This window comes from Babylonia areolata, chromosome 1, assembly GCF_041734735.1.
Source record: "Babylonia areolata isolate BAREFJ2019XMU chromosome 1, ASM4173473v1, whole genome shotgun sequence".
Classification (NCBI taxonomy): Eukaryota; Metazoa; Mollusca; class Gastropoda; order Neogastropoda; family Buccinidae; genus Babylonia; species Babylonia areolata.
In genome coordinates, this window is record NC_134876.1 from 63,874,369 (window position 1) to 63,899,578 (window position 25,210).

The 25,210-nt window shown below is 42.9% G+C and overlaps 2 protein-coding genes across 3 annotated transcripts in view; one reads left to right on the plus strand and one right to left on the minus strand.

Annotated features, from left to right (window-relative positions):
• LOC143285455 (uncharacterized) overlaps positions 1-8,936 on the minus strand; it is a 28,730-nt gene extending 19,794 nt beyond the window's left edge. The window contains exons 1-2 of the mRNA XM_076592756.1: positions 7,917-8,936; positions 1,544-1,879 (exon numbers count right to left, since the gene is read on the minus strand). Coding sequence (XP_076448871.1) covers positions 1,544-1,879; positions 7,917-8,855 — 1,275 coding nt within the window. The 5' untranslated portion in view covers positions 8,856-8,936. The remainder of the gene's footprint in view (positions 1-1,543; positions 1,880-7,916) is intronic.
• LOC143285472 (methylated-DNA--protein-cysteine methyltransferase-like) lies at positions 8,921-25,208 on the plus strand. Of its 2 annotated transcripts, XM_076592781.1 has the most exons (5): positions 8,921-9,034; positions 10,062-10,280; positions 13,093-13,241; positions 20,815-20,959; positions 21,530-25,208. In XM_076592781.1, the coding sequence occupies exons 1-5, from the start codon at positions 8,964-8,966 to the stop codon at positions 21,648-21,650; spliced, it is 705 nt and encodes a 234-aa protein (XP_076448896.1). In that variant the 5' UTR covers positions 8,921-8,963; the 3' UTR covers positions 21,651-25,208. The 2 variants fall into 2 exon arrangements, with proteins under 2 accessions (XP_076448896.1, XP_076448905.1); XM_076592790.1 differs by having other exon boundaries at positions 20,815-21,667.
• Positions 25,209-25,210: the final 2 nt, after the last annotated feature.

A 25,210-nucleotide genomic window follows, 5' to 3' on the forward strand; every position in this document is an offset into this window, starting at 1 on the left:
GGCAATGATCAGTCTTTTTTCTGTCTTTATTTTTTCACTGAAGAATTCATCAAAATTCAATATGCACACATTCACACACACACACACAATCACACATGCATTTACTAGTACCACTATGTTGGTTACCAGCATTGTTTCTTTGTAATGGTACATTTTTTAAAGAAATTGATGGAGTAAGGTTACAATATGAGGCAGAAAATAAAATCCTAACTAACAATTTCCTTGTGGGTTTGACAACTCCTTCACTCACCATTTTCTTTTCTTTTAAAGTGAAAATTATGAAGATTAAAACATTGTTTAAACAAAGAATGGAGATGAAGTAGGTGTGGGTGTGAGACAGACAGACAGACAGACAGACAGACGGACACAGACACACACACACACACAGTGACACACATACAGTGATACACTGAGTAAAAAAAACTAAATTAGTACGTGGGAACACTTTTTTGAACCCAACACCCAAAACACAGTTTTTCTTTCTGTAAGGTCCATGGAAGAGAGAGACCTGTAGTGAGGCCATACATACATTCAAGTGCCTATTATAGCCCATCTTGGCAGGTACAAAGCACGAGAAATGAATGGGTCTAGTGTGAGTCACACAAATTAGGGTTTGTGACGGTTCAGCTTTCCCATGAGGTCAAAAGTGTACACACACACAACAAAAGACCCCCACTTCCAACATACACAGAGCACTGGATAATACAAAAACTCTGAAACAAAACTGTAAAAAAAATAAATATTCAAAATGTGTACAATGATATAAACACATCATATAAATTAAATCATATCATTGTAATTTTAAGTTTCAGTTTCAGTAGCTCAAGGAGGCGTCACTGCGTTCGGACAAAACCATATACGCTACACCACATCTGCCAAGCAGATGCCTGACCAGCAGCGTAACCCAACGCGCTTAGTCAGGCCTTGAGAATTTTAAGTACTGTGCAAACATGTGTACAATCCTTCAACTATTCTCTAATCTTTAAAATAGTTGCATTTAAATGATTTATCAATACCATGACTAAAAGGTAGAACTACTACTACTACTACGTTTTTTGTCCCTCTCAAATGTTAAATAAGGAAATAATCTCTGCTGTACTGTAGTCAATCTCACTGGCTGCTGACACAATCCAAAGCTTTTTCCACCCAAAAATGAAAAAAACTAAAGAGAAAATATGAAAAGACATGGATTCACTTTCACAGGGCCAAGACAAATTGAAAATAACAATGTAACAGCTCTCCAAAAGGTGTTAAGCTTTTCTGTAGCTTCTCCACAAAAATAGTGATTATGTTCAACATGTTATGACAAATGAAGAGCTTTCATCCTAATTGGAATGGCCACTAAGAGAGATGTAACAACCAAGAATGAGTTTAATTTTCAAGAGTTCTGATGCTTAGATAGATAGATGAGTGTCTCTTTTTTTTTCTTTTCATTTTAAGAAAAATCTAAGCATCAGGAAAACATGTCAATAACCTAGTAGTAGTACTGTTCTTGCACAACAATATAAGACAGATCTTCAAAGATTACCACCAGATGACTTACCAGGTTTGTGTGAATTCCGGTGTCAGCTGAGACAGCCTCTCTCAGCTCACGTATTGTGTCATACATACTGAGGCTGAGTCCGATTTTGACAGCTTGTGTTGGTTCTCTCAAAGTCACAACAATGACATACACAGGTCTTAGGCATTTTTGTGGAAGTGGAAGAGATACACAGAGGTAAGGATCAAACGTGTTGGAATGGCGTCCACAGTGAGGGCAGGAAAGAGATGACCGATGAAGACCTTGAAATAGCTGCGACACAAAACTGCTTGTCAACCCACCCTTCGCTGCTTCTGCTAGTTCTTCGTCAGTCTGAGATCGGCTGGGACCAATCAGACTCTGAAATCAGGGGAAAAACAAATCATATGACTGAGAATCAGATGAAATGCAAGAAAACAAAAACTTACATTATTCTAAAGCCATGAATAAAACCATGAAAAAAAAGAAGAAAAATAGTATACCAAATTACCAGATCAAAATAAAACAAAAACAAACAACTGAAAAATAAAACAAAAAAGGTTTCAGGAAAGGCAATTAATAATTGTACAATCAATGATCATGGTCATCATAGTAGTTGACAAGTGATTTGTCTTCACCTTCCCTCTAAATCCTGACCCCCCACCCCAACAACCCCCTTCTCCTTAACATTGAAATCTTCACTTTGATACCTTAAATTAAAAGCTGAAAACTTTCTAAAGGATGAGCATAAACTTCTTAAAAACTTTTTCTATTTCTATTCCAACTCAGTAAGAATAAGTAAATAACTTTTTTTTTCTTCTTTTTCCCTTTCTACTGTTTTTCGTTTCTTCTTTGTTCCCTCATGGGTGAGGGCATCATGTGAAAAAGCCACATCGGATTAAGATTTTTGCCAACTTGTCTTGTCTGGCAAGGTAAGGTCTTCCACTGGCTGATTTCAGGAAGCTGACTTTTGACAGAAATGTTGATTCCATTCATAAGAAATGTCAATCTAGAATTTTTTGTTTACAGAAGCTTAGAAATGTTGGTATAAATTCAAATATTCTTCAAAGTTATTATTGATGTTGTATCGAGTCTGTGCTCACAGTTTCATTTATGTGCTGGTATGGAAGTTTGGGAGTGAGGAGTAAGCGTGTTTTGAACGATGTCATGAGTGTATGCAGTAAAATTGTGGGAGTGAAACAAGCTAGTATGCAAGAGCTGTATGAAAGTCGAGTGGTTAAAAAAAGCAGGCAGATAGCAACTGACGACACCCATATTTTAGCAAAGTATTATGAGCTATTGCCATCAGGACGACGGTACAGAACTTTTAAGTTGAAATCGCAGAGCTCTGAAGACTTTTATTCCACGTTCAATCCACCTTTTAAATTCTTGAGAACTGTGTGTGTGTGTGTGTGTGTGTGTGTGCGCGCGCGCACTCTCACGTGAGACGTGTGAAAGTCCGTGCATGATAGGCTGTATCTTGTTCTAATTGTGCGGTGTGTGTGTGTGTGTGTGTGTGTGTGTGTGTGTGTGTGTGTGCTTACTGAGCTTAAAAACGTGACAATTGGTTATAATGAATGTGCCATATGTAGGAGGAATAATGTGCAAAATGCAGGATGAATGTACAATGGAATATGTCTAATGCTAATGTCCATATTCTAAATATATTTCTGTTTAATAATTACGATGTAATAATTAATTGCAATGTTTTTAAAAGCGAATATGTGAAATGCTTTTATTTGAGAACATATGTTTATTACTCTTGTTTAATCAAGTAATCCGCGTGTGTGGGGTGCGTGGGGTGGGTGTGTGCTGATTATTTGGTTGCGGTTTTCCGCAATTTATCTTTATTCTTATCTTATCTGTCTATTATAATCAATGTGCAGTATAGTAGGCTATGTTTATAATTATATTCAAATAATGTTTCTTAATTCTTTCTGTTTTTACATTAAGAATACTAGTTATTACCTGCAGTGTGTGGGGATGTATGTATGAAACGGTGTATGTGATATTTTTTACATTTGTATCTTCGTAATATTCGTAAAAGCTGTTGTTGACTTTTACAGTTATGGTCCCCATGTTGTTTACTTGTCTATGTTGTGATAATGCACCTGACCAAATTTCTCCAGTTGGAGATAATAAAGTTATTCTTATCTTATCTGATTGAGTGACTCATGCCAAAGCTTTGAAAAATGTCCATACCACCGTAGTGAGAATTTTCAAACAGGCTGGCTGGGCGGAATGAAAACATTTACAGCAAAATGCTGCTCCAAAAAATACTGTTAACATGAAGGTAGCTTGGAGAGAGTATTTTTTAAGTTAAAAAAAAAAAAAAAAGTGGAGTGGATGGGTACAGTCTGATGCAAGGATCATCTGAAACAAATTGTTTCCCCTTGCAACTTCTTGGCCCAGAAACCTAGATTTTGACTGGAAGATATGCCTCCATATGAGTGTGTAGCAATTCAGATTAGATTAAAATGTGCAACATTTGAGTGACCCTCTAATTCTATAGGTAGTCTATAGCCCCCTATAAATATAATTAAGGAAAAAAATCCCAAGAAACCCCAAGATTTTTAACTCATTAAAAGCCACACTACTTTAGTACTTCTACGATTATGTTAGTATTTACTTCAGACAACTGGAGCTAAAATTGAGCTCAGAACTAATAAAGAAAATTCCCTAACTTTGTGCATAACTTATAAGTAGAAACTGGATGGTACAGGTTAGTGTCAGGGCTCCAATGTCATGCCAAATTGTATGATGAGTGTATTCATGAGCGATGAGAGACAAGAGAGAGTGAGTGTGTTAGTGTTAGTGTTAGTGTTAGTGTTAGTGTGTGTGTGTGTGTGTGTGTGTGTGTGTGTGTGTGTGTGTGTGTGCACATTATGCATGTTTGTGTGTTATATAATTAATGGGTGATTCAATGAGGTATCTTTACAATTTGTGATTCAATTACACTACACCCACTCTTATTTTATTTCAATGGATACTTCAGAAGTATGAATCAGTGGACAACAGACTTTCACTGTTTCAGTCAACAATGTACAAGTTTATGAAGACAATTCACATATAATATGAATATGTCACACATATATGCATGCAAGAAATACTTGCAGTTGCACATACCCAAGTGTCACACATGAAACAAGCACAGAGTGTAATACACACAAACATGCATATTTGCAACTTTAGTAGTTTGCATGTAATGTGTGTACATGCACCCCAACACAATGAATAGACCTATCCATCTGAGACTGCATACCCATAGATCTGTATTTCATTTTTTCACAAGTATTTGTTCTGCGTAAACAGGAAGCAGAATTTTTTTTTTTTTTAATAACAAATACTCCACAAATGAGGCAAATGCCCAAAACAGATATATTACAATCTTAATCATGATTGATTTTGTCACTTTATCAAAGTTCACTAACATTTATAAATCTCTAAATCTATATTGTTTTGTACAATCCACGTTGTCACAGTTTGTGGCAGTATCTTTGCAAATGTTGCAACAGCCTATGATATAGCCTATAGATTGCTTGGTTTCAATTTCAATTGACACCTTGGTTTGAGTATTACATCCACCATGAATTGATGAAATATCCTTTAATTAAAACACAATATGAACAGATCTGCCAAAGAACATTTATAGTTTGGCATGGAAATGGTACTAAGTTCCTGCTGCCATAAACTGTGACAAGTCATTCTACATCAATAAACACATAAATCTAGACTTTCATTATTATCTATAAGAGAATTTCATTCCAAAAGTGTGAAATTCTCTCCCTTTCACTATTCGTCATTTTTATAGAAACTGCCCCTGCCTTTAAAAAAGAAAAAAAAAAAAAAAAAAACGCTCTAAAAACCTATCTGTTTCAGCATAATAACTGAATCCCCTCTCTTTTTACCCACTCTTTTGTTTCCATCCAGGTGTTTTACAGTGAAATTAAAAAAAATTTTTTTTATCAATGATGATGAACATCTATTATGCGCTTTTTATCCCTCATTTTCTCTTAAAACTTTTAAATTCATGCATGCTATTACAGTATTAATCTTATTTGAGCACATGCACGTGCACGTGTGTCAAAGTCAAAGTCAAAGTCAAAATTTTTATTTCAAGATGTTAACTGAATAAGCAAGGACTGCTTTTTTTTTTTTTTTTTTTTTTTTTTTTTTTTACATCAAGCCATCTGAAAAAAAAAGAAAAAAGAAAAAGAAAAAAAAAAGAGAGAAAAAAAAGAAAGAGAAGAAGTGGGGAGGTACGTAGAATAAAACACACAAAAGTACTAGAAATATAGTTATGTGCATACAGGAATCGTGTGAAAATGAAATACACATTAGCATTTACAACACATCCTGATTCGCATACACATACACCCTCTTACAACACCAAAGGCAAATACAAAACATTTCACAAATCATGAATTTGGTAACGAATAGATATAAAATTGTATTATTGTTCATCTTTTGAACAGTTAATAAGGTAATTTTTCATATTTTTCTTAAACATATTTTTTATTCATTATATCTTTTAAAATGAGTGGAAGGTTATTCCATAAATTTCCACCAGAGTATATGAAGCTGGATTTATAAAGGTTTCTAGGTCCAGGTATATATAACATATGGTTGTGCCTGTGGTCATTAGTTTTAAAAGTTTCTGTAATCTTTTGGGGAGCATTTCCATATATCACATTACGCATGCAAACAGCCTTGTTGAAGAACAGCCTATTGTGGAAAAATAATACATTAAGTAGTTTATAATCCATATGGGTCAAGGAACTTGACTTCAACAATACTAATTTCAATGCTCTTTTATACATACAATGAATAAATTTTAAGTTTGTATTGCTGCAGTTGTCCCATAAACTGATAAAGTTGATGCATAATCGATGATTGGCAGAACATGAACACAGACAAAAAGCTTTCATGAATGAACATCAAGGATCTTTTTTTATTTTTGCTAACTGACGTATTTTGATAGAGAGACGTTTTCCTAAGTAAGTCCTATGGTCAGTCCAAGAGAGATCTTTGTCAATAAAGACACCCAAAATTTTATGTGATTCTACCTCTTCAATTCTGTTTACTCCTAGGAAAAGTGGTTTGAATATGTGTTTCATCCTTTGTCTTTTTTGTCGTGCTGCTAAACACATACATTTAGTTTTCTGTGTGTATAAGGACATATGATTTAATTGTGTCCAATCACTATGTCTCTGAATGTTGTCTTGAAGATCATCTGTGAGTTTACAGGCATCTGAATTGCTTGAATGCAGGGAAGTGTCATCTGCAAACATTTCACATTTACATGTCATAGAACAAGGCAAGTCATTAACATAAACAGAAAATAATACTGGCCCTAAGATGGATCCCTGTGGTACTCCATGTTTGATTGATTTAAATTTTGAAGTTTGATTATTTACTGCTACTAAATGTTTCCTGTCCGAAAGAAAAGATTCTATAAGATGAGTAAAATCTGGTGTTAAATTATACACTTCTAATTTACGAATTAACAACGGATGACTGACTACATCAAAGGCTTTTTCAAAATCTATAAAAATAAGACCTGTGAATTTATTTTCATAAATGTTATGCAAAACACTGTCACTTGTCATTAAGTTGTATGAGTTGTGTGTGTGTGTGTGTGTGTGTGATTCGGACATGCGTGTATACACATGCATACATGTATCATAATGATGTGTGTGTCTGTGCGTGCGCGTGCGTGCATGTGTGTGTGGGGGGGAGGAGGGGAGTAGGGGGGTGAGGGGGGTGTGTATGCATTTTGCCTGTGCATGTTTTTTAATGCTTGGTGTTTAATTACGCAGAAGATGTTTGGTCCAGTTCACTGTTTTAGGGTGACTGTTTTGTTCACACGGAATGGTTTTTGGAGGTTTTTGGAGATTTTTTATATGTGGTTGTGATTTTTGTGCAGAGTTTTTATTTATGTTATATTTTACTCGTGTAATGTGCCTTGAGCATCACTGTATTTTAATAAAAGGCACAATATAAATAAACTATTATTATTATTATTGTCATTATCATTGGTATACCTCCTCTTTCATAAAAAAAAGTTGCTCTTTCAAGACCTGTACAAGATGGGACTTTCTTTGCTATTTTCTTTAACAAAAACAACAACATATCAAAGATGAATGGAAATAAAATAATAAACACTGCACTTTCATACATGTGCTTTTCCCAAAGAAATTTACAATATCAACAACACACACACATGTTTCAGCCAGACATAAAAACCACAGCCACGTACCTTGACACACACACATACACGACTATACACAGTGAATAAGCAATGATATTGGTAACTTGGTATGGTTTACTGGTTGAACTACCTAATACTGACTCATATTTGACTCACATTTAACAAAAACAAAATATATATTCATGCTAAGACAAAGGGTAGCTTTACCTTTGTTTGTTTTTTCTTCTTGTTTTGAGGTGGAAGAGGAAGAACTAAATCTTCGTGTATCCTGTCAAGAAGCCACAACAAAAATTCCTGTGAATCATGCTGAGAACTGCCTTTGTACTGGTTGTTGTACTTCCCAACAATTGCCTTGAAGTCTATCGAAATTTCACTGTTGTACTTCTCAGTCCACAGACATTTCAGCAGAAGACCCAACTGTTCTGTAACATCACCTTTCGAACCTTTCGATCCAAGTTTTTTTGAACTGTTACGACTGTTTTTTAGGTCATCTTTGTACATATCAGTGATGAAATATTCTGTGAAAGAATCCGTGTGGCTCAAACACTGAAGCACTGCATTCATGAAGCACGTATTTCCGTGATTGAAAAGTCCGACATTTCCTGGTGTTCGATCCCATTTTGCAATCATCATACCAGGATCTGTTATAAGAGGACGGCTTAGGGAATCAGTGCCCGCGGTGTCTCCTTCCTCCCTGTTTGATCTGTGATTCCGAGAATAATCAGGTCTATCATGTTCATCATCTTTTGCTCTCCGTTTTAATGTTGGTGTCCACACTCCCGCAGCAGACGACGTTTTGACGCTTGTGGGCATGTCTTCCTTGTTGAGAGAAGAGCTTGATCCAAACAGAGAGTCTTTCCGTGGAAACGCTCTGCTAACGGCTTTCTTAACCGTTTTGAAAGATATCTTACTTCGAAGACCTTTCTTTTTGCTTTTGTTGGTTCTGTCCGAATCGCTGATTGATCTTACATCATCACTGTCTCTATCATCATCTGTTGTTAGAATGACACTCCGACTAACATTTCGATGAGCTTCTGTGAGTCTGTCTAACACACCTGAGGCGTTGATTGTATCCTCTTCGTCTTCTAAAACATCTCCATCAGACGAGGCACGTTGTCTCCCGCCTGGGATAATATGTGGCATCATTGAGAAGAGTTGATATTAGGAACAACCCGCTGCACATTCGATAACAACAGGTTTCCTTGCGCTCCTAATGTCTCACCTGCTCGTCCGTCTGCCATTTTTGGTACAAGCATGCTGGGAATATTTTGTTTCAGAACGAGGCCTGTCATCTGCAACATGGCGGGAACTGTTGTCGGAAAGAGGTGTTGTAGATAAGTGTTTCAATGTTGCTTTTGTACTTCAGACACAGTTTGCTGCAAAAACTAATGTTTTATTTTAACGATCCCGAAATTACAGTTCGCATATTTTCTTATTATGTCAAGGCATTGAGCAGTGCCACTGCACGCCAGCAGATTTACTAATGTAATAGTTAACTACTGATTACTAAAACAGTGTTGTTTTGTGTGATGTGCGGGCTGCTTTCCGTAGCGAGGGCACGTCGATACAGTGAGAACGTCACCCATTTTCTAGGTTTTTCCCTAGCCTGCAAATATATTTGTTTTCCTATCAAAGTGAAGGTAAAGTCGTAGGATGCTAAATTATACCGATTATACCCTTTTTCTAAATAATTTTGGCAGGGACAACCCTTCTGTTGCCGTTGGTTCTTTTACATACGCTAAGTGAGTTGCACACAGGGCCTCGGTTTATCGTCTCACCCGAATGAATAGCGTCCAGACCACCGCTCAAGGTGTAGTGGAGGGGAAGGAAATAATGTCGAGTGTGGGATCACAGCAAACATTCTTTCACTCATTGCTCATTTCATTTCCAGTTGTTTTCATAAGAGTTACATGTGGAATAGAACAGCCACATTTACTAAAACATTGAAAAAAAACAACAACAAAAACATGAAAACAACCACCCCCCCCCCCCCCCCCCCCACACACACACACAACTGGATGATTCCCTAACAAATTCGCATAAATTTAGAAGCTTTTTTGAAAAAAAAAGAAACTTGGGGGAAAAAAAAACTTACAAGGGATGATTTAAAACTTCACAGCCTGTTTTGTTTCCACACTACTAGCTACTACTGTCCTCCATATTTATCTCCACACTTTGAAATGATTCTCCCTTCCATCTCCTGAAATGTGTGCATATGAAGAAGTACCAGAAGTTAATTTATTTACTTGGCACATGGACCTGAACGCCAGGAAAGACAATCATATTTGAGTTTCAAAAGAAAGACCCTGTTTTTCAACAGTTTATTTCAATTGATTCTTTTTTTCTGATCAGGGACCCTGTGATTGGAAATGCATCCAGCAGCCCCATCTCCAAGTTAAAACTTAAACCGGCGTGCTCCAAAGCCAAGAAAGTCTGTCATCATGGACCCACTAACACGTTCATTGTCACAACACCGATTGGAGAAATAATCATCATCAGTTGTCCAAGAGGGCTCCATTGTGTCACACAGAACGCTGAACTCCATGATTGCGATTTCAAGCCTGAGAGATGGTTTGTGAATAGACATTTGTTCTGTTTGTCTATGAATCTTCTTTTTTGATTGTTTTTATTTTATTTTTTCATCTGCTTTAAAATGTGCATGACACAGGTGAGACAGATCTAAATTTTTGAGAAATTATGGACAGGCTTTACTGTTTCAATATTGCATTTGACTTATCTTTTTTGATAAAGGAGGCAGATAACATGGAGCAGAATTTTTGTCCTCCAAATTAAAATGGTAAAGATGATTCAGAGCAGTTGAATGCTGGACACTTTTTGTTGAGAAAGTGGCGGGAATGATATTGATAGAGAACATTAGTGAACAAATGTTTCAACTGGAATGGATCCATGGTATTTATAATAAAGAAATGAACAGAATAGAAAAAGAAATTAAAGAAAAACTTTTGGCAGTAACCAAAATGATTTTGCCAAGTTGATCTCCTTGTTAACCGTTCTGTTCACAGTTCCCAAGTTTCAAGGAGTATCCAAGTATTGGAGAATAAAGTAACTAGTTGTAACTTAATGCTGGAGCATGTTCATAAGTGATCTGATCCAGTTACACAATTGAAGTTTTGGTCAGATGCTATTATTCTTAAGAAAAATGGTGGCTTGGGATGGTAAGCTGAAAAGAAACAAGATTAAGAGTCTGATCAGCCTGGAAATGCAAACCATGGCAGCTTCTGAGCAAGTCTTACTCATTTCATACAAGGAAGTGTTTTAGAATCCTTGGATCTGGGGGTTGCATCTCCAAATCAAACATGACTCAGAAGCATAAAAATGGTTTTTGTGAAGTACATAAAAGGAAAGGATGAAGGAAAAAAAGATACATATTTGAGGTCTGTAGAAAGTCGAGATTTTATTAGTTGGATAAAGAGTGTATTCTTTTTTTCTTCTTTTTTTTCTTTTTTTACTGTGTTTTGTTTGTATTCATGGTAAATTTTCAATTAATGAGCAAAGTAACACCATGTCAAAAAGGTTTAGGGCTAAAAAAACAAAACAAATAGTGAGTCAAACTATATTTGACATATTTGGTGACAATGTTTTCTTTTCTTTAATTTCCCTCACAATGGTCAGACTTATTTCTATAAACAATTTTCAATAGTGGAATATTTGATACCATGAAATATAAAAAAAAATTCCCTAATGCTCACAGTGAAATAAACAATTGGCTCATGAAAAGAGAAAATCAAAGGACAGCAACATGCATGCCTGTAAACACACACACACACACACACACACACACACACACACACACACACACACACACACACACACACACTCAAAGAACAGCAACATGCATGCCTGTAAACACACACACACACACACACACACACACACACACACACACACACTCAAAGAACAGCAACATGCATGCCTGTAAATACACACACACACACACACACACAAACACAGAGCCTCCCTCTCCTCCCGCCCCCAACACCCACACCCACTCACCCCCGATCCCCCCACACACCTCCATCCCATCACACCCACACACACGCACACACTCTCTCTTTCTCTCTGTGTCTGTCTCTCTCTCTATTCCATCTTCCTTGGTACTGCTGATTTGTTTTTAGCTGAACCAGGATGCTGACCCAGGCCCGCCTGGAAGAGCTCCAACTAAAGAGTATCCGTTAAACTGGGTAGCAGGTTGTTCCACTGGCACAGGGTTCTACTTCTAGGAAAGAAACTATAGTAGAGGGCCGGGTGGGTGGTACGTTCCTGAAACAGTCTAAGTTCCCCTTGTCCGGCTGTCCCCTTTGTGTCCGAATGCTATAGTTGTTGAAGACATAGTGGGCAGTCTTGCATTGCACTTTCTCAAATGTCGTGACATCTTTCTGACAGGTCGAGTCCCAGACTGTAGATGTGTACTCTAAGACTGGTCTACCTTGGTCTTGTATGTTGCTGACTTCATGCTTGTGGAGCATTTTCGGAAGTTCCACCTCAGAAAACCCACAGCTCTGTAGCCCTTGTTGACTGTGTGTTTTCCCCAGGACAATTACTCTGTGATGGTGACATTGAGGTATTTGCTGGATGTGGTTGTTTCCAGTGTATATCCATGGAGGCTGTACTTAATTGGTATTACAGCTTTCGATTTGCTTGGGGCGGATGACAGTGCATTTGCTGGGGTTGAAGCTCATTTCCCAGGTTGCTTACCAATGTTCCAGGGATTAAAAATCTTGTTGTTGGAGGCTATCTTGAGGGGAGGGGATTCATTTCAGAAGAAGACAGTCATTGGCAAACAGTTTGAAGGTACGAAACTTGACAGCATTAGGAAGGTCATAAGGAAGGTGAGGAAGAGAAGAGGGCCCAGGACTGTACCCTGCGGGACTCCAGAAGTGATGTCTGCCAGTGTTGACATGTTGCCCTCTAGAATCACCTATTGCTGACACTAAGGAATGCAGTCATCCACTGTAGGGTGTTTTAGTGCACTCCATAGTAATCCAGTTTTGTAAGCAGGCAGGCATGTGGGACGTTGAATGCCTTTGAGAAATCTAGCAGGACAGTGTCAACTTGGGCATCTTAGGTGAGTTTCTGGGCAATCTCGTGGACCGTCACAATGAGTTGGAATTCACAAGAGTGGCACTTTCTGAAGCTGTGCTGGGCGTCTGTCAAGATGCTGTGTTGGTTGAAGTGTCGCATGATGGAACTGTGGACATGTTCGAGGATCTTGCAGACAATGGAGATCACTCACTCTCACTCACACACTCACTCACTCACTCATTCATTCACATTGTTTTGAACAGAAATTTGTGAACCTAATGAAATTTTAAATTTTCAACAGTTCTCGTGCATTAAGGACATTTTTTGTCTGCGGTAACAGGTGCAGAGTGGACCTGAAGTCACAGCTATACTGTGATAATGGATATACATACACGCCGTCTCTCCAGTGTATCCAGTGGTTGAAGAACTATTTCAACAAGGAACACAATGAACATTTGCCTGCAATTTGTCCTTCTGTCTCAGGAGATGGTGAGGAAAACATTCTATTTGTAACATTCATTACAGGTTTTGGAGGTTTGAGTAAATCACTTAGTTGTGACTGATATCTGTGAACATGACCTGTTGTTAGTGTTGGATATAGATGGGTGTTTCTGTAAGAAGTGATTGTGAAAGTGTACATGTACCTATCTGCACATGTGTATACTCTTGTTTTAAAGTGTACATGTACCTGTCTGCACATGTGTATACTCTTGTTTTTTGTACTAGTTTAGCATGTCAGTTTTTCATAGATGGGGGAGAAAGGTTTTGTTGATAGGGTGTTATTTCTCTTGCCTGTTTTGTTTATAACTGGAGACAACTGATGATCAGTTGGATTTCTCACTAATTTCATATTTTCTCAAGCTCTCATGGTTATAGCATGGTCACCATACATATACACAGTTCATCATACAGGGATAGTTATCCAACATCTTCATATATATTTTCTCCCATCACTTGATGAAGAGTCATTGGGGCGTTATATGGAACTGTTCACCTTTATACATACACAAGTAAACTGAGTATAATCTTAAGACAGTAGGTAATAAGTTTTCATTAGCAAACACAATCCAAACTTTTTTTTCTGTCCCATGATCTGCACAGTTTCAGTGGCATTACTCCCATTAACGTACTCAGGACTTAATCTGCTAAGCCCCCTGGTAACCAGTGACAGTAATCACCTGGTCGTGGATCCAGACTGTGTGAGTGTCCAGCCCAGAGTGGAGATCGCCACCATGTCCCTCCGGTCACAGTTCCCTCTGAATCTGTTCACATCAGAGACCTTGACAGGACTCACTCCATGCACAGATGTAGAGGGGGATCAAAACAGGTCACCATGAGAAAATCCAAACATAATGGTGCATGGACAAGGCGCCAGACAGCACAAACTACTTGCATTCTGAAGCTGTTGGTTACACATATAGTTTCCAGTCCTAGCTGACACGTTCACAGTCATCAGGGATATATATTGCACATGATGATACCCATTGCTTGCATATTCATGACCACCTTATCCAGTAAGAGAGATGCAAATGGAGAAAAAGTGTTTGGTGTCATATACTGTACCATGTCAAACTGATGCAAACTAGGCCTATGGTTTGCTCTGTTTGGCCAAATTTCGCGCGGCTAACGGTGAAAAGACGCCCCTCTTAGTCTGGCCCGCTCTTAGCCAATCAAACGCCTCTAACAGCTATAAGCGCTGAATCATTCCTTTGGCCAAGGCTCTCCACGCCATCTTGTCAGGTTTTCGCTCTGTCTCGTCTAACGCTTTTTTTGGCTATTAAGCGTTTTCATTTGGCCTTATTTTGTTGTATGCGGCTTGCATGTGTATTGTGCTTACATTCTGTGTACTCGTTTCGACTCGGCCCCCTCGATTTCTTCGTATTTTCTACCTCTGAGTCGATCCTGTCTTTCCTTTCTCTGTTGGGGTTCGTATTGTTCGCTGGGTGCTTACGCGCGGTACCATGCCTCGTTTGCCATCCTACGCAGGCAGGGATCATGATGCTGGCAGAGATACTCGCCAAGAGACTCTCCCAGGCCCGGAGCTCATGATTTCTCCCGATAGGGACCGCGGCGAGGCGTCTGCAGACGCTGATCGCGGAGGGGACGCTCGTCCCGATAAAACGGTCATGAAGGGGACCGGGGGGAAAGGGACTCGAGCGTCACCTCCCGAAGTGTCCCAGCGCGAGGCGGGTGGAAGGGGGAGTAGCACGTCCTCTCTTGGTGGTGGGAACTCGCGGCTGGGTGCGGACTCCCAAGGGGAGGCCGCCCCCCGCCGTTATCCGGGTCCCCACACGGAGACGGCCCTCAGGGGCCCCAGTGCTGTTTCCCCTCCTCCCTCCTCGGTCGACCCCCCTCCCCCACCTCCTCCTGGGGGAGAAAAACAGTTGGTTCCGGGGGGGGACCTCCACTTAGCCCACCCCGGGCCAAGCCACCCCAGTCTCCCCACGGGAGGGGATTCTGGGCGCGTGGCAACCTGCTCTGCAGGTCTCCCCGCTATCCGGCCGGTCTCCCCTGCTGGGGGAGTCCCGCGCGTGTCAGGCGGTTCCGGGCAGTCAGACCGCCGGCCTTTCGGCCTGTCTGACACCCAAGTCGGACCTGACCTCCCTCCGACTTGGCCAGGCTTTTCCCTTCAACGAGGTCAAGGCACCAGTGACCCTTGGGGCTGGGGTCACGGGATGGCTGGTGCCCACGGGTGGTATCCCCCATTCTACCCGTACTGGGGTGCACCTATGGTGCATGCTGGGTTCCCGGGAGGACCAGGGACTAACCCCTGGTCCGCTCCCCACCGGACCCAACCCAGCACAGACCACAGAGTGACACACACAGCCCCGACAAGAGGGATTGACTCTTCGTTGGGCAGGTCGAGCTCCTCGACCAGTGTTAACACTACAGCCTCGAATAGGTCCTCTGTCAGCACGCAGGTGACCGCCACGGTCACTATGGCTTCCTTTTCAGGACCGACGGCAGCTGAGGGACCCCGCTCAGCCCGTGGGAGCCTGCTGGTCCCACCTACCCAGCCCTCGGTCCTAAAAGGAGATGAGTGGGTGTTCGTCCCCTCACAGCAGTCGTGGGTCCCTCTGGCGTCCAGGGACGCTCTCTCTGAGAAGGTGTGGCACCCACCATCCAAAGCATGGTTGGACCTACGGTCCACACACTCCCCACCCTCTTCGGGTGTCAAGGACATAACAGAGGAGACCAGGGTCCCTGCTCGGGATCGCCCCAGCTCATCCCGCTGGGCTGACCACAGCCCACAGGACGCCCCCGTGGGTACATCCACTTGGGATGGCACCCAACAGGGGATGGACTGTGAACAAGAAGGACAGCCCCTGTCTTCGGATGAGGACGAACAAGCAGATGAGCACTCTTCGCCCCCATCCCAGTGCGACAGATGGAGCCCACGCCTCCCTAGGGACCAGCCTGAACCAAACTCGGACTTTGCCGAGCTCGAACTGACCCTCCCCAATAGGGTCACACATGCTGAATCAGTCCCTCAGGCAACTTTGTCACCCTTAACCCTCCTACGGTCAGGTGACTCTAACTCCAGAACCACAAGGCGACTCAGAGTGCCAGAAATGGCTCAGGAGTGGCTTAATAAGCCAGCCCGCACCGTCAGGGGTGCTGCTTCCATCCCTCCTCCAGGCAGGGAGTCACTCTCTGCCCCGGGCGCTTTTGCCCCAGGCAAGTTCCTTAAAGATCCCTCCAAGGGAGGAGTGTGGTCCTGGTACACACAGGACCACCCTGCCTACAGGGAAGCAGAGCCCTCCGCGCAGGACAGGATGTTGGTCTCACAGCGCACCACCTTCCCCACCTCAGCTACTCTTCCCTTTAAGACATTTGCAGAGTGGGACAAACTGGCCCGCCGCTGCCTCCTCGAGGTGTCCACGGCTTATACCTTCTTTGACGCGTTCCTCCACAGAGCCAATGAGCTGTGGGAACGACGTCCAGTTCAGCAGGACACGGAGTCTCCTTCCTCTGGCCTGCCTGACCTCTTCTCAGACCCGAGGTTAAACACTTTTGGCAATCGAGTAGCGTCTGGTCTCACGGCAGCTGCAGACGCAGCTACCAGCCTTCACTTCAATACGGTGCTAGCGCGGCGGGATGCTGTTCTCCGCCTCTCTAACATTCCAGTAGAGGAGAGGGCTGCTCTGCGGTCCATCCCAGCACAGCAGCACTCCCTCTTCGGCCAGTATGCGCCGCATTTTGTCAGCCACAGGGCAGAGACAAACCGGGAGGTGGCCTCATATTTAGCCCAATCCTCCCAGGGGCGCCAGGGTTCTATGCCTTTGAAGAGACCCGCCACCAGGGCTCCTCCATATACCTCGCCTCCTAAGCCAAAGCGGCGTGCTCAGAATCAGCGGCAGAGGAACAAACCACCTCATGGCCGTCCAAGCCGTCCGGCCATGCCCAAGGCCAGAAGGCAGCACCCCCAATGACTGGGCCCCGATTCAGCACCGCCAGTCGTTCAGCCCCTCCAAGTAGGAAACTTGTCCCGGCACGCGCATCAGTGGCGTGCTCTGGGACTCAACGACTGGATAGTGTCGGTGCTAGAGTCGGGGTACATGCTCCCTTGGGTGGGGGACCGCCCCCCTCTAAGATCCACTCCTCCTCCTTATGTGCCCAGCTCGATGGAGCAGGAGAGCGTCTTAGAGAAAGAGATATCGCACCTACTCCTCATAGGGGCGATATCTCAACTCTCGGACCCGGGCCCCGGTTTTTACGGCCGGTTGTTCGTGATTCCAAAAGTCTCCGGAGGGTGGAGACCAGTCCTGGACTTGTCCCCCCTCAACAGTTTCCTCCCCAAGATGAAATTCAAGATGGACACACAGGCACAGATTCGGGAGACCATGCAACAGGGAGATTGGGCGACGTCCATCGATCTGAAAGATGCTTATTTCCATATCCTCATCCACCCGGCATCCCGCCGGTACCTGAGGTTCGTGTGGAGGGACAGAGTGTTCCAGTTCTCTGCCCTCCCATTTGGTCTGTCCCTTGCCCCTTTCCTGTTTACCAAGGTGGTGCGGGAATTGGTGTCAATCGTCCGGTCGGAGTCCATTCGGCTCTGTGTGTACCTGGACGACTGGCTTATTCTGGCCCAGTCACAGGCTCTGTGCCAGAGTCATACAGCCAGACTTCTAGACCTGTGCTCCCAACTGGGCTTCATCACGAACCAGGAGAAATGCGATCTGTCCCCGAGCCAGTCCTTCGACTTCTTAGGGATGAGATTCGACACGCGGTCCATGATAGTCTCTCCGACGCCAGATCGGTGGGACCGTCTGGCAGGCCTCCTCAACCACTTGCGCCATTCCTCCCAAGCAACGGCGCGGACACTTTCTTCCCTCCTGGGCATGATGGAGTCCATGGCACCTCTCATCCCTCTGGGCAGGGTTCTCAAGCGCCCTCTTCAGAGGGCACTCAGGCTACGGTGGTCCCAGAGCACTCAGCCATGGGATACCCGGATATGTCTGGGCGAGTGGTTCCTCGAGGTGACATCAGAGTGGTTAACCACCCCTCTTCTGACACAGGGGGTGCCCATAGCCCCACCTACTCTTCAGGTGGCACTATTCACAGACGCCTCCTCCATGGGCTGGGGAGCCCACATGGACTCTCTCCATGCAGCAGGGACTTGGTCCCCGGAGGAGCGCCTATGCCACATCAATGTTCTGGAACTGGAGGCAGTTCGCAGGGCTCTCCAGCACTTCATAGCGGAGGCCAAAGGCAAGACCATTCGCTTGTTCACGGACAACACAACAGTCGCTTGTTACGTGAACAAAGGGGGCGGAGCGCACTCGGCAGACCTCTCTCTGCGGACCGAGGCTCTCCTCCGTTGGTGCCACAGCAGGGGCATTGCACTTTCAGCGAGACACATAGCAGGGAAAGACAACATTTTGGCAGATGCTCTCAGCAGGTCCAAGAGTGTCATACACACAGAGTGGACCCTGGACAAGGACACCCTGCAAGGAGTGTGGGAACAGTGGTTCCGGCCGATGGTGGACCTCTTTGCGACAAGGTTCAGCAAGAGACTTCCCACGTACGTCTCTCCAGTCGCCGACCCAGAAGCATGGGCAGTGGACGCTCTCTCTCTAGACTGGAGCAGTCTGATTGCCTACGCGTTTCCTCCCTTTCCAATCCTGTCCAAGGTGATACGGAAAGCCAGGTTGGAACGCCCGCAGATGATCCTCATTGCGCCGAAATGGCCAGCCCAGCCCTGGTTTCCGGTCCTTCAGTCCCTGACACATGTTCCACCACTGGAACTGAAAACCAAACCTCATCTGCTGAGGCAGCCTCGTTCGGGCATTCCTCACTCCAATCCTCAAATGCTCCACCTGCACGCGTGGCTGCTGTGCGGGCGGATCTGTCAGCATCACCATTGAAGTCTTCCACCCCTCGGTCAGCCTCTGTGTCCGCCGCGCTGACCAAGGGGGGTGCCTCCTCCGACCTCCTCTCCATAGTCTCCAAAGCCAGGAGGGAGGGAACAGAGACTTTGTATGACTTTCGATGGAAGAAATGGCTGAGTTGGTGTACAGCTCAGAACATTCCCCCTACTAACCCTACGAGCATGCAGCTGGCCAACTTTTTGGCTCACTGCTCCTCGGTTCTCAACCTGTCTGCTAGTTCTGTGAGAGGGTACAGGTCTGCCATTTGTACCACTATCAAACAGCTAGGTGGTCCCGCTTTTGAAGCTGATTTCCTGCTCAGAGAAGTGGCTAGGGGCGCCTCTCTGAAGGAAGCTAGGAATCCCAGAAGAGTGCCCCTCTGGGACTTGTTCCTGGTGCTGGATTTCATTCGAAAACAGCCCTTTGAGCCATTGGGGACTATTCCTTTTGACCTGCTCACTCTCAAGACCACTTTCCTTCTGTTGCTGGCCACGGGCCGTCGTAGAAGTGAGATTCATGGTCTTAGTGGTCCGTGGCGGTCACCTGCGTGCTGACAGAGGACCTATTCGAGGCTGTAGTGTTAACACTGGTCGAGGAGCTCGACCTGCCCAACGAAGAGTCAATCCCTCTTGTCGGGGCTGTGTGTGTCACTCTGTGGTCTGTGCTGGGTTGGGTCCGGTGGGGAGCGGACCAGGGGTTAGTCCCTGGTCCTCCCGGGAACCCAGCATGCACCATAGGTGCACCCCAGTACGGGTAGAATGGGGGATACCACCCGTGGGCACCAGCCATCCCGTGACCCCAGCCCCAAGCAGGACCACACTCCTCCCTTGGAGGGATCTTTAAGGAACTTGCCTGGGGCAAAAGCGCCCGGGGCAGAGAGTGACTCCCTACCTGGAGGAGGGATGGAAGCAGCACCCCTGACGGTGCGGGCTGGCTTATTAAGCCACTCCTGAGCCATTTCTGGCACTCTGAGTCGCCTTGTGGTTCTGGAGTTAGAGTCACCTGACCGTAGGAGGGTTAAGGGTGACAAAGTTGCCTGAGGGACTGATTCAGCATGTGTGACCCTATTGGGGAGGGTCAGTTCGAGCTCGGCAAAGTCCGAGTTTGGTTCACACAAAGTGATTTGGCATTTAGCTACCATATTACTTCAAGTTCTGCTGATATCCACAACATCCATTGTAAACATAAGTCATATTAGCAATGTTCAGTAACATATTTCATACTTTTTGATATTTCTAACCAGAATACCAGGTTCAGTTACTTTGTGATTTAATGGTTAATCCCTTTGTTTTCAAGGTGATAATTCATGTGATTTTTTTTCTTGTGTTTTTGGTGTTTTGGGTGTTAAGATCTTTGTTTATTTTCTCATGAGATAATGAAATTTTTACTTGACCAGGCATTTCTCCATTTGCAGTGATGCTGGGTGAAGTCTTGAAGTAAGGTTTGACAGTCTGACTTGCAGTGTTTACCTTGTGTAATATTTTTAGTCTTTTCAAGTCTGATATAATCATAAAACAGGCATTTGATTAATATTGTGAAAACAAAATTATGCATCTGCATGTGTACCTTGTGCTGTGTGTTTTACAAGTCTGATAAAAATCTTTTAAAACAGGTATTTGACTCATATTGTGTAAAGTAAACAAAATTTTTGCATCTGCATGTGCATAGACTTTTTTTGTTTTTTACAGGTTCATTTGCAGCAAAGGTGTGGATGGCGCTTATTGATGCTGCCCCGTTCGGAACAACCATTTCCTACAAAGGCTTGTCAGAGGCTGCAGGCAGCAAGAATGCCTCCCAGGCTGTTGGACAAGCAATGGCTAAAAATCCCTTCATGTTAGTGGTTCCGTGTCATCGAGTTATTAAAAGTGATGGCACTTTGGGAAACTATGCCCAGGGGCGACGCAATTCAGTTAAGCAGTGGTTGATAAAATTTGAAAGTGGAGAGATATAGATGGACGTGTTTGTAAGAAGAGTATCAAAAGTGTTTGGCCATTTATTTCATTGCTTTCCAAAACTTAGCAGGGAAAAATTATTGTCAGTGGATCATGCTGTTTCCAGTTGCTGTAACATGATATGAATGAAACTTATTTACTGTGGTATCTTACAGTCACGGTTATTATAAAATCAGTTATTCTCTTATGTGATTCTAAGGGTTTTTTGTTTGGCTGCTGGAAGCATAGCAGTTATTAATTTGATACTTTAAAATTTCCCATTCTTGCTTGAAGATTTTTCACATTATTTTTTGCTCTGGAAGTTTTCCTTCTTATGTGAAGATTTGCTGTCTGCTTTCAGTTGTTCACTTGTTTAATGTCCAAAGTTTTATTTCCAATATCCCTAGGTGACACAGTACACTCTACTTTCATCGAATTCTACTTGACGGACGTCTATTACTTATCGCTTTAGGGACGATGGCTCAAGAGGCATTGCCTCTGCAGTGGCAAGACATCATGGATGCTGCCTACTGGAAAAACCCTGCCACCTTCATCGACTTCTACCTGAGAGATGTCGCACACCTGCGGGATGATTCTTCAAGAGGCATCACTTCTGTGGTAGTTGCACAACAGGCCATCGCAGCACACAGACAGTAGAACAGGCGAGCCCTCCACCTTGTCGCGGTATTCTGCACTTGTTGGGTCACGGTTAAGTATGTGTAATTAAAAGGAAATTTTCTGTCTAAAATTACGTTTGAATAACATACTTACCGTGACCCAAATTTAAGACCCTCCCGTCCTCCCCGCTTCCTGTTCTCCCTACTCGCTGCGCTAGTGATGGCATATTGCCGTCAAAAGAGGGCACTAGCCAGCGGGACAAAGGGGAGGTTACCTACTTCCGGGAGGTTATCGGCCGTAGTACTTTCGTTTTCTCCGCATAGGCGGATAGTAGTTTGCACAGGACAGGAATGTCAGACCCCTGCCAGAGTCTGCACTAGTTGGGTCACGGTAAGTATGTTATTTAAACGTAATTTTAGATAGAAAATTTCCTTTTTGTTTTATTTAAAAGTTGACCAAAGCATCTTTACGGTCATTCTCTGGAAAACAAGAGTTGTTTCTCTGCTCTTGTTTAATTCCAGTAACAGGCATGCTGTTGAGTTACATAAAGTGGTTAACCAGTTGCAGATAGCATTTCTTTGCTGAAAGGAGGAAGGTGGCAAAATGGTGAAGATGTTTATCTGCCAATACAGTCTCCATAAGGGTCAGAGTTCAAATTCTGGTCTCGCCCTGTTTCCCAAGTTTGGCTGGAAAATCAAGCTGAGGTTCTAGTCATTGGGATGAGATGATACACCCAGGTCGCATGTGTCCTTGCACATTTGCTAGATAAGTTAGTGCTTTATATTATAGCTGAACTGACAGCTAATTTTATTTGTTAGCTACAGTCAGTATTACACATACATGATATAGCAGTCTTCAATTTCACATACATTTTTGCAGTATATTTCTGAGTTTTGCTTGCGTTCTGTGTTCATTTGGTTGTGATTTTTTTTTCTCCTCCAAAGTGTTCCTAAATCAGGTGAGGGTGTCTTTGATTAGGTATACTTTTTTGAATAGGTATTGTTTTGTTTTTTTATTGTTTGTCATTGATAATATTACTTTGAGTGACCAGCCCTTATTGTCATGGACTTATGGCCGGGAGGCCGCAGGTTTGATTCCCAGTGGAGGCGGGTTTTTTCGGCCTGTGGCCAGCTCCTGCCCAGTTTAGTTGCCATGGACTAAAATGGGAAGACTGGAACCACACAGTCAGATATCACCCACTTCATGGATGCATCTTTTGGTGTGTTGTTCTAATTTCCTGACCAGCTCTGAATCTCTTTGGCCTGGTTAATGTTGAGATATCATTATGAAGGGAAGTGTAGAGTACAGCCTTGTCACATAGTCCCAAACCTAAAATGGACCTCCATAGCAGCATTGTCATCATCATCATCATTATCAACCTCCTCCTCCATTATCACGGACAAAAAAAGAAAGAAAAAAAAGTCCCACATTCTGTGGCTTTTCATGCTCTCATGACCTCAGTTTTGATCCCCCTCCACTTCCATGCTTGGGGAGAGTAATGTCAAGGTCTTCAGTGTCGGCATGCGGGACTGTCATTGGAGGGACGTGGTGATGATCTCCTCTGGGGGTTACACTCACTCAATCTGGCTCCATGACTAAGCAATTTTTGTCATCAGTGGGCCATGGGGGCTTAGTAGGTGGTGTCCTGAGTATGTTACATCAGAACAGGCACTACTGAACACCTCTGAAGGGACTCTACAGCAGTGCAGGGTCTGGACTGGTGTATGTCCTCCGTTGGGTGTGGGTGTATATGGGGGACTGGGAATGAGCAGTGTGGAAGTAATGCCACTGAAATGGTGCAGATGGTGAGACAGCAAAAAAATAAAAACAAAAATAAAATGAAATTCTCATGGATCTTATGGATGTGCTTTGGAGTTTTAGAAGATGTGATATTAGCATCATCAGGGCTGGTGTCCAAGATAATTGTATGTTGTTGTCTTTGGTCATTGGGTTGTGATTTTTTTCTCCTGCAGAGAGTGACAACATCACTTAATTGTAAAAGATGGCTCATTGTCATGAAACATGACACATGGGACACTGCTGAGACAAAAGCCCACAGGGTGTGAAACTGAGGTCATGTCGAGCATGACAAATACTGACCCTACCCTGCACTAGATAGGATTCAAATGGCACCCAAGATGCTGTCTTTGAATGGTTCTATCCCACCACCCCCTTAATCCCATGTTTTCTCTTTGAAGGATTTTAGTAAACTTCTCATTTCCCAGGATCCTTTTTTTTCCTTCTTATTTTGAACATAGATCTTGGCAAGTCAATTTCAAATTGAATCAAGAGTGGTTTCGTGGCAGAACTTGACAATGAAGTTGAGCGCTCTTCTATCATTTACAGAAAACAAAACACACACACACACACACACACACACACACACACATATTTATATGATGGTGTGTGATAGCACCTTTCAATGAAAAAATTGTAGATGAAGTCAGTAAAATATGCAAAATTACCATTTACAATGGAACTTCTACCACTCTAAACACACATATGAAATGTGGCTCAGTCTCTGGGTGTGCATGTGTATGTGAGATTGTGTGTATGGAATTATATGTGTATGTGTACAACATGGTTTATGTGTATTTACAGATGTTTGTGCATTGCCGTTTGCAGCAGCTTGCATGGTTTAACACATACTTAGATAATATGTTCAAGGCATTCCAAAATACTGAGTGAAAAAAAAAGGAAATATACTGCCAATGCCCATGCTTGTAAATAAGTACATGTGCGAATGTGAATGATTAACTGAATAATTCATGCTTGGCAAATCCATCAGAGTTTTGGCTTGATTAGTTTTTTTTATCAAGTGTCTGAGAGTTACAGTTGCAGTCTGAACAATCATGAACAATCATTTCAGTATTTTTGACAAAAATATATGTGTTGTTCAACACTGCACGGAAGAAGATGCAAAGTCTGCAAGAAGCTACCTGTATGGGAACAGAGGATATCCCCCTTTTTTTTTTCTTCTTTTTTTTTTTCATTTTCTGAATTAGAAATTTAGGATTGATGTTGGACAACAAACTCTCAATGAAACAGCAAGTGATTAAACTCTAACAAAGTGTATACCTGGAATTATGTTGAATAAGTTATGTTTGACATGTCCTCACTGATGAAGCAACCAAAACTCTTGTCACTTTCCTGTTTCTTTCCCACCTTGATCACTGTCATTCACTTCTGGCCAGATTTTCTTTGATTGATGAAATTGAAAATGTTCAGAATGCTGCAGGCCAGCTCACTTTGTCTTCCAAGGCTAAAGGCTTCAAAGAAGACCCACACTAAACCTCTGCTGGCTGAACTCCATTGGCTTTCTGTTGCTCAGAGAATTAATTACAAAATTTCTTGCATGTGTTTTAATACTTTTTCTTTTATGTCCCCACAGTACTTGTCTGATCTTGTTCAGCCTTATGTTCCATCCTGTTCATTATGTTCATCTGCTGATTTATTTATTCTCTGTATCCCACATCGTTAAAAGAAATTACAAGGACAGTGTGCTTTTTCATACCTTGGTCTGTTACCTTGAATG

Bases quoted from the DNA above. Each gene is read 5' to 3' on its own strand.
- LOC143285472 (XM_076592781.1), top strand. From the start codon at position 8,964: ATGCTGGGAATATTTTGTTTCAGAACGAGGCCTGTCATCTGCAACATG. The intron at 9,035-10,061 runs GTGTTGTAGATA...TTTTCTGATCAG, and splicing joins GGAACTGTTGTCGGAAAGAG to GGACCCTGTGATTGGAAATG. The intron at 20,960-21,529 runs GTTAGTGGTTCC...TTATCGCTTTAG, and splicing joins ATGGCTAAAAATCCCTTCAT to GGACGATGGCTCAAGAGGCA.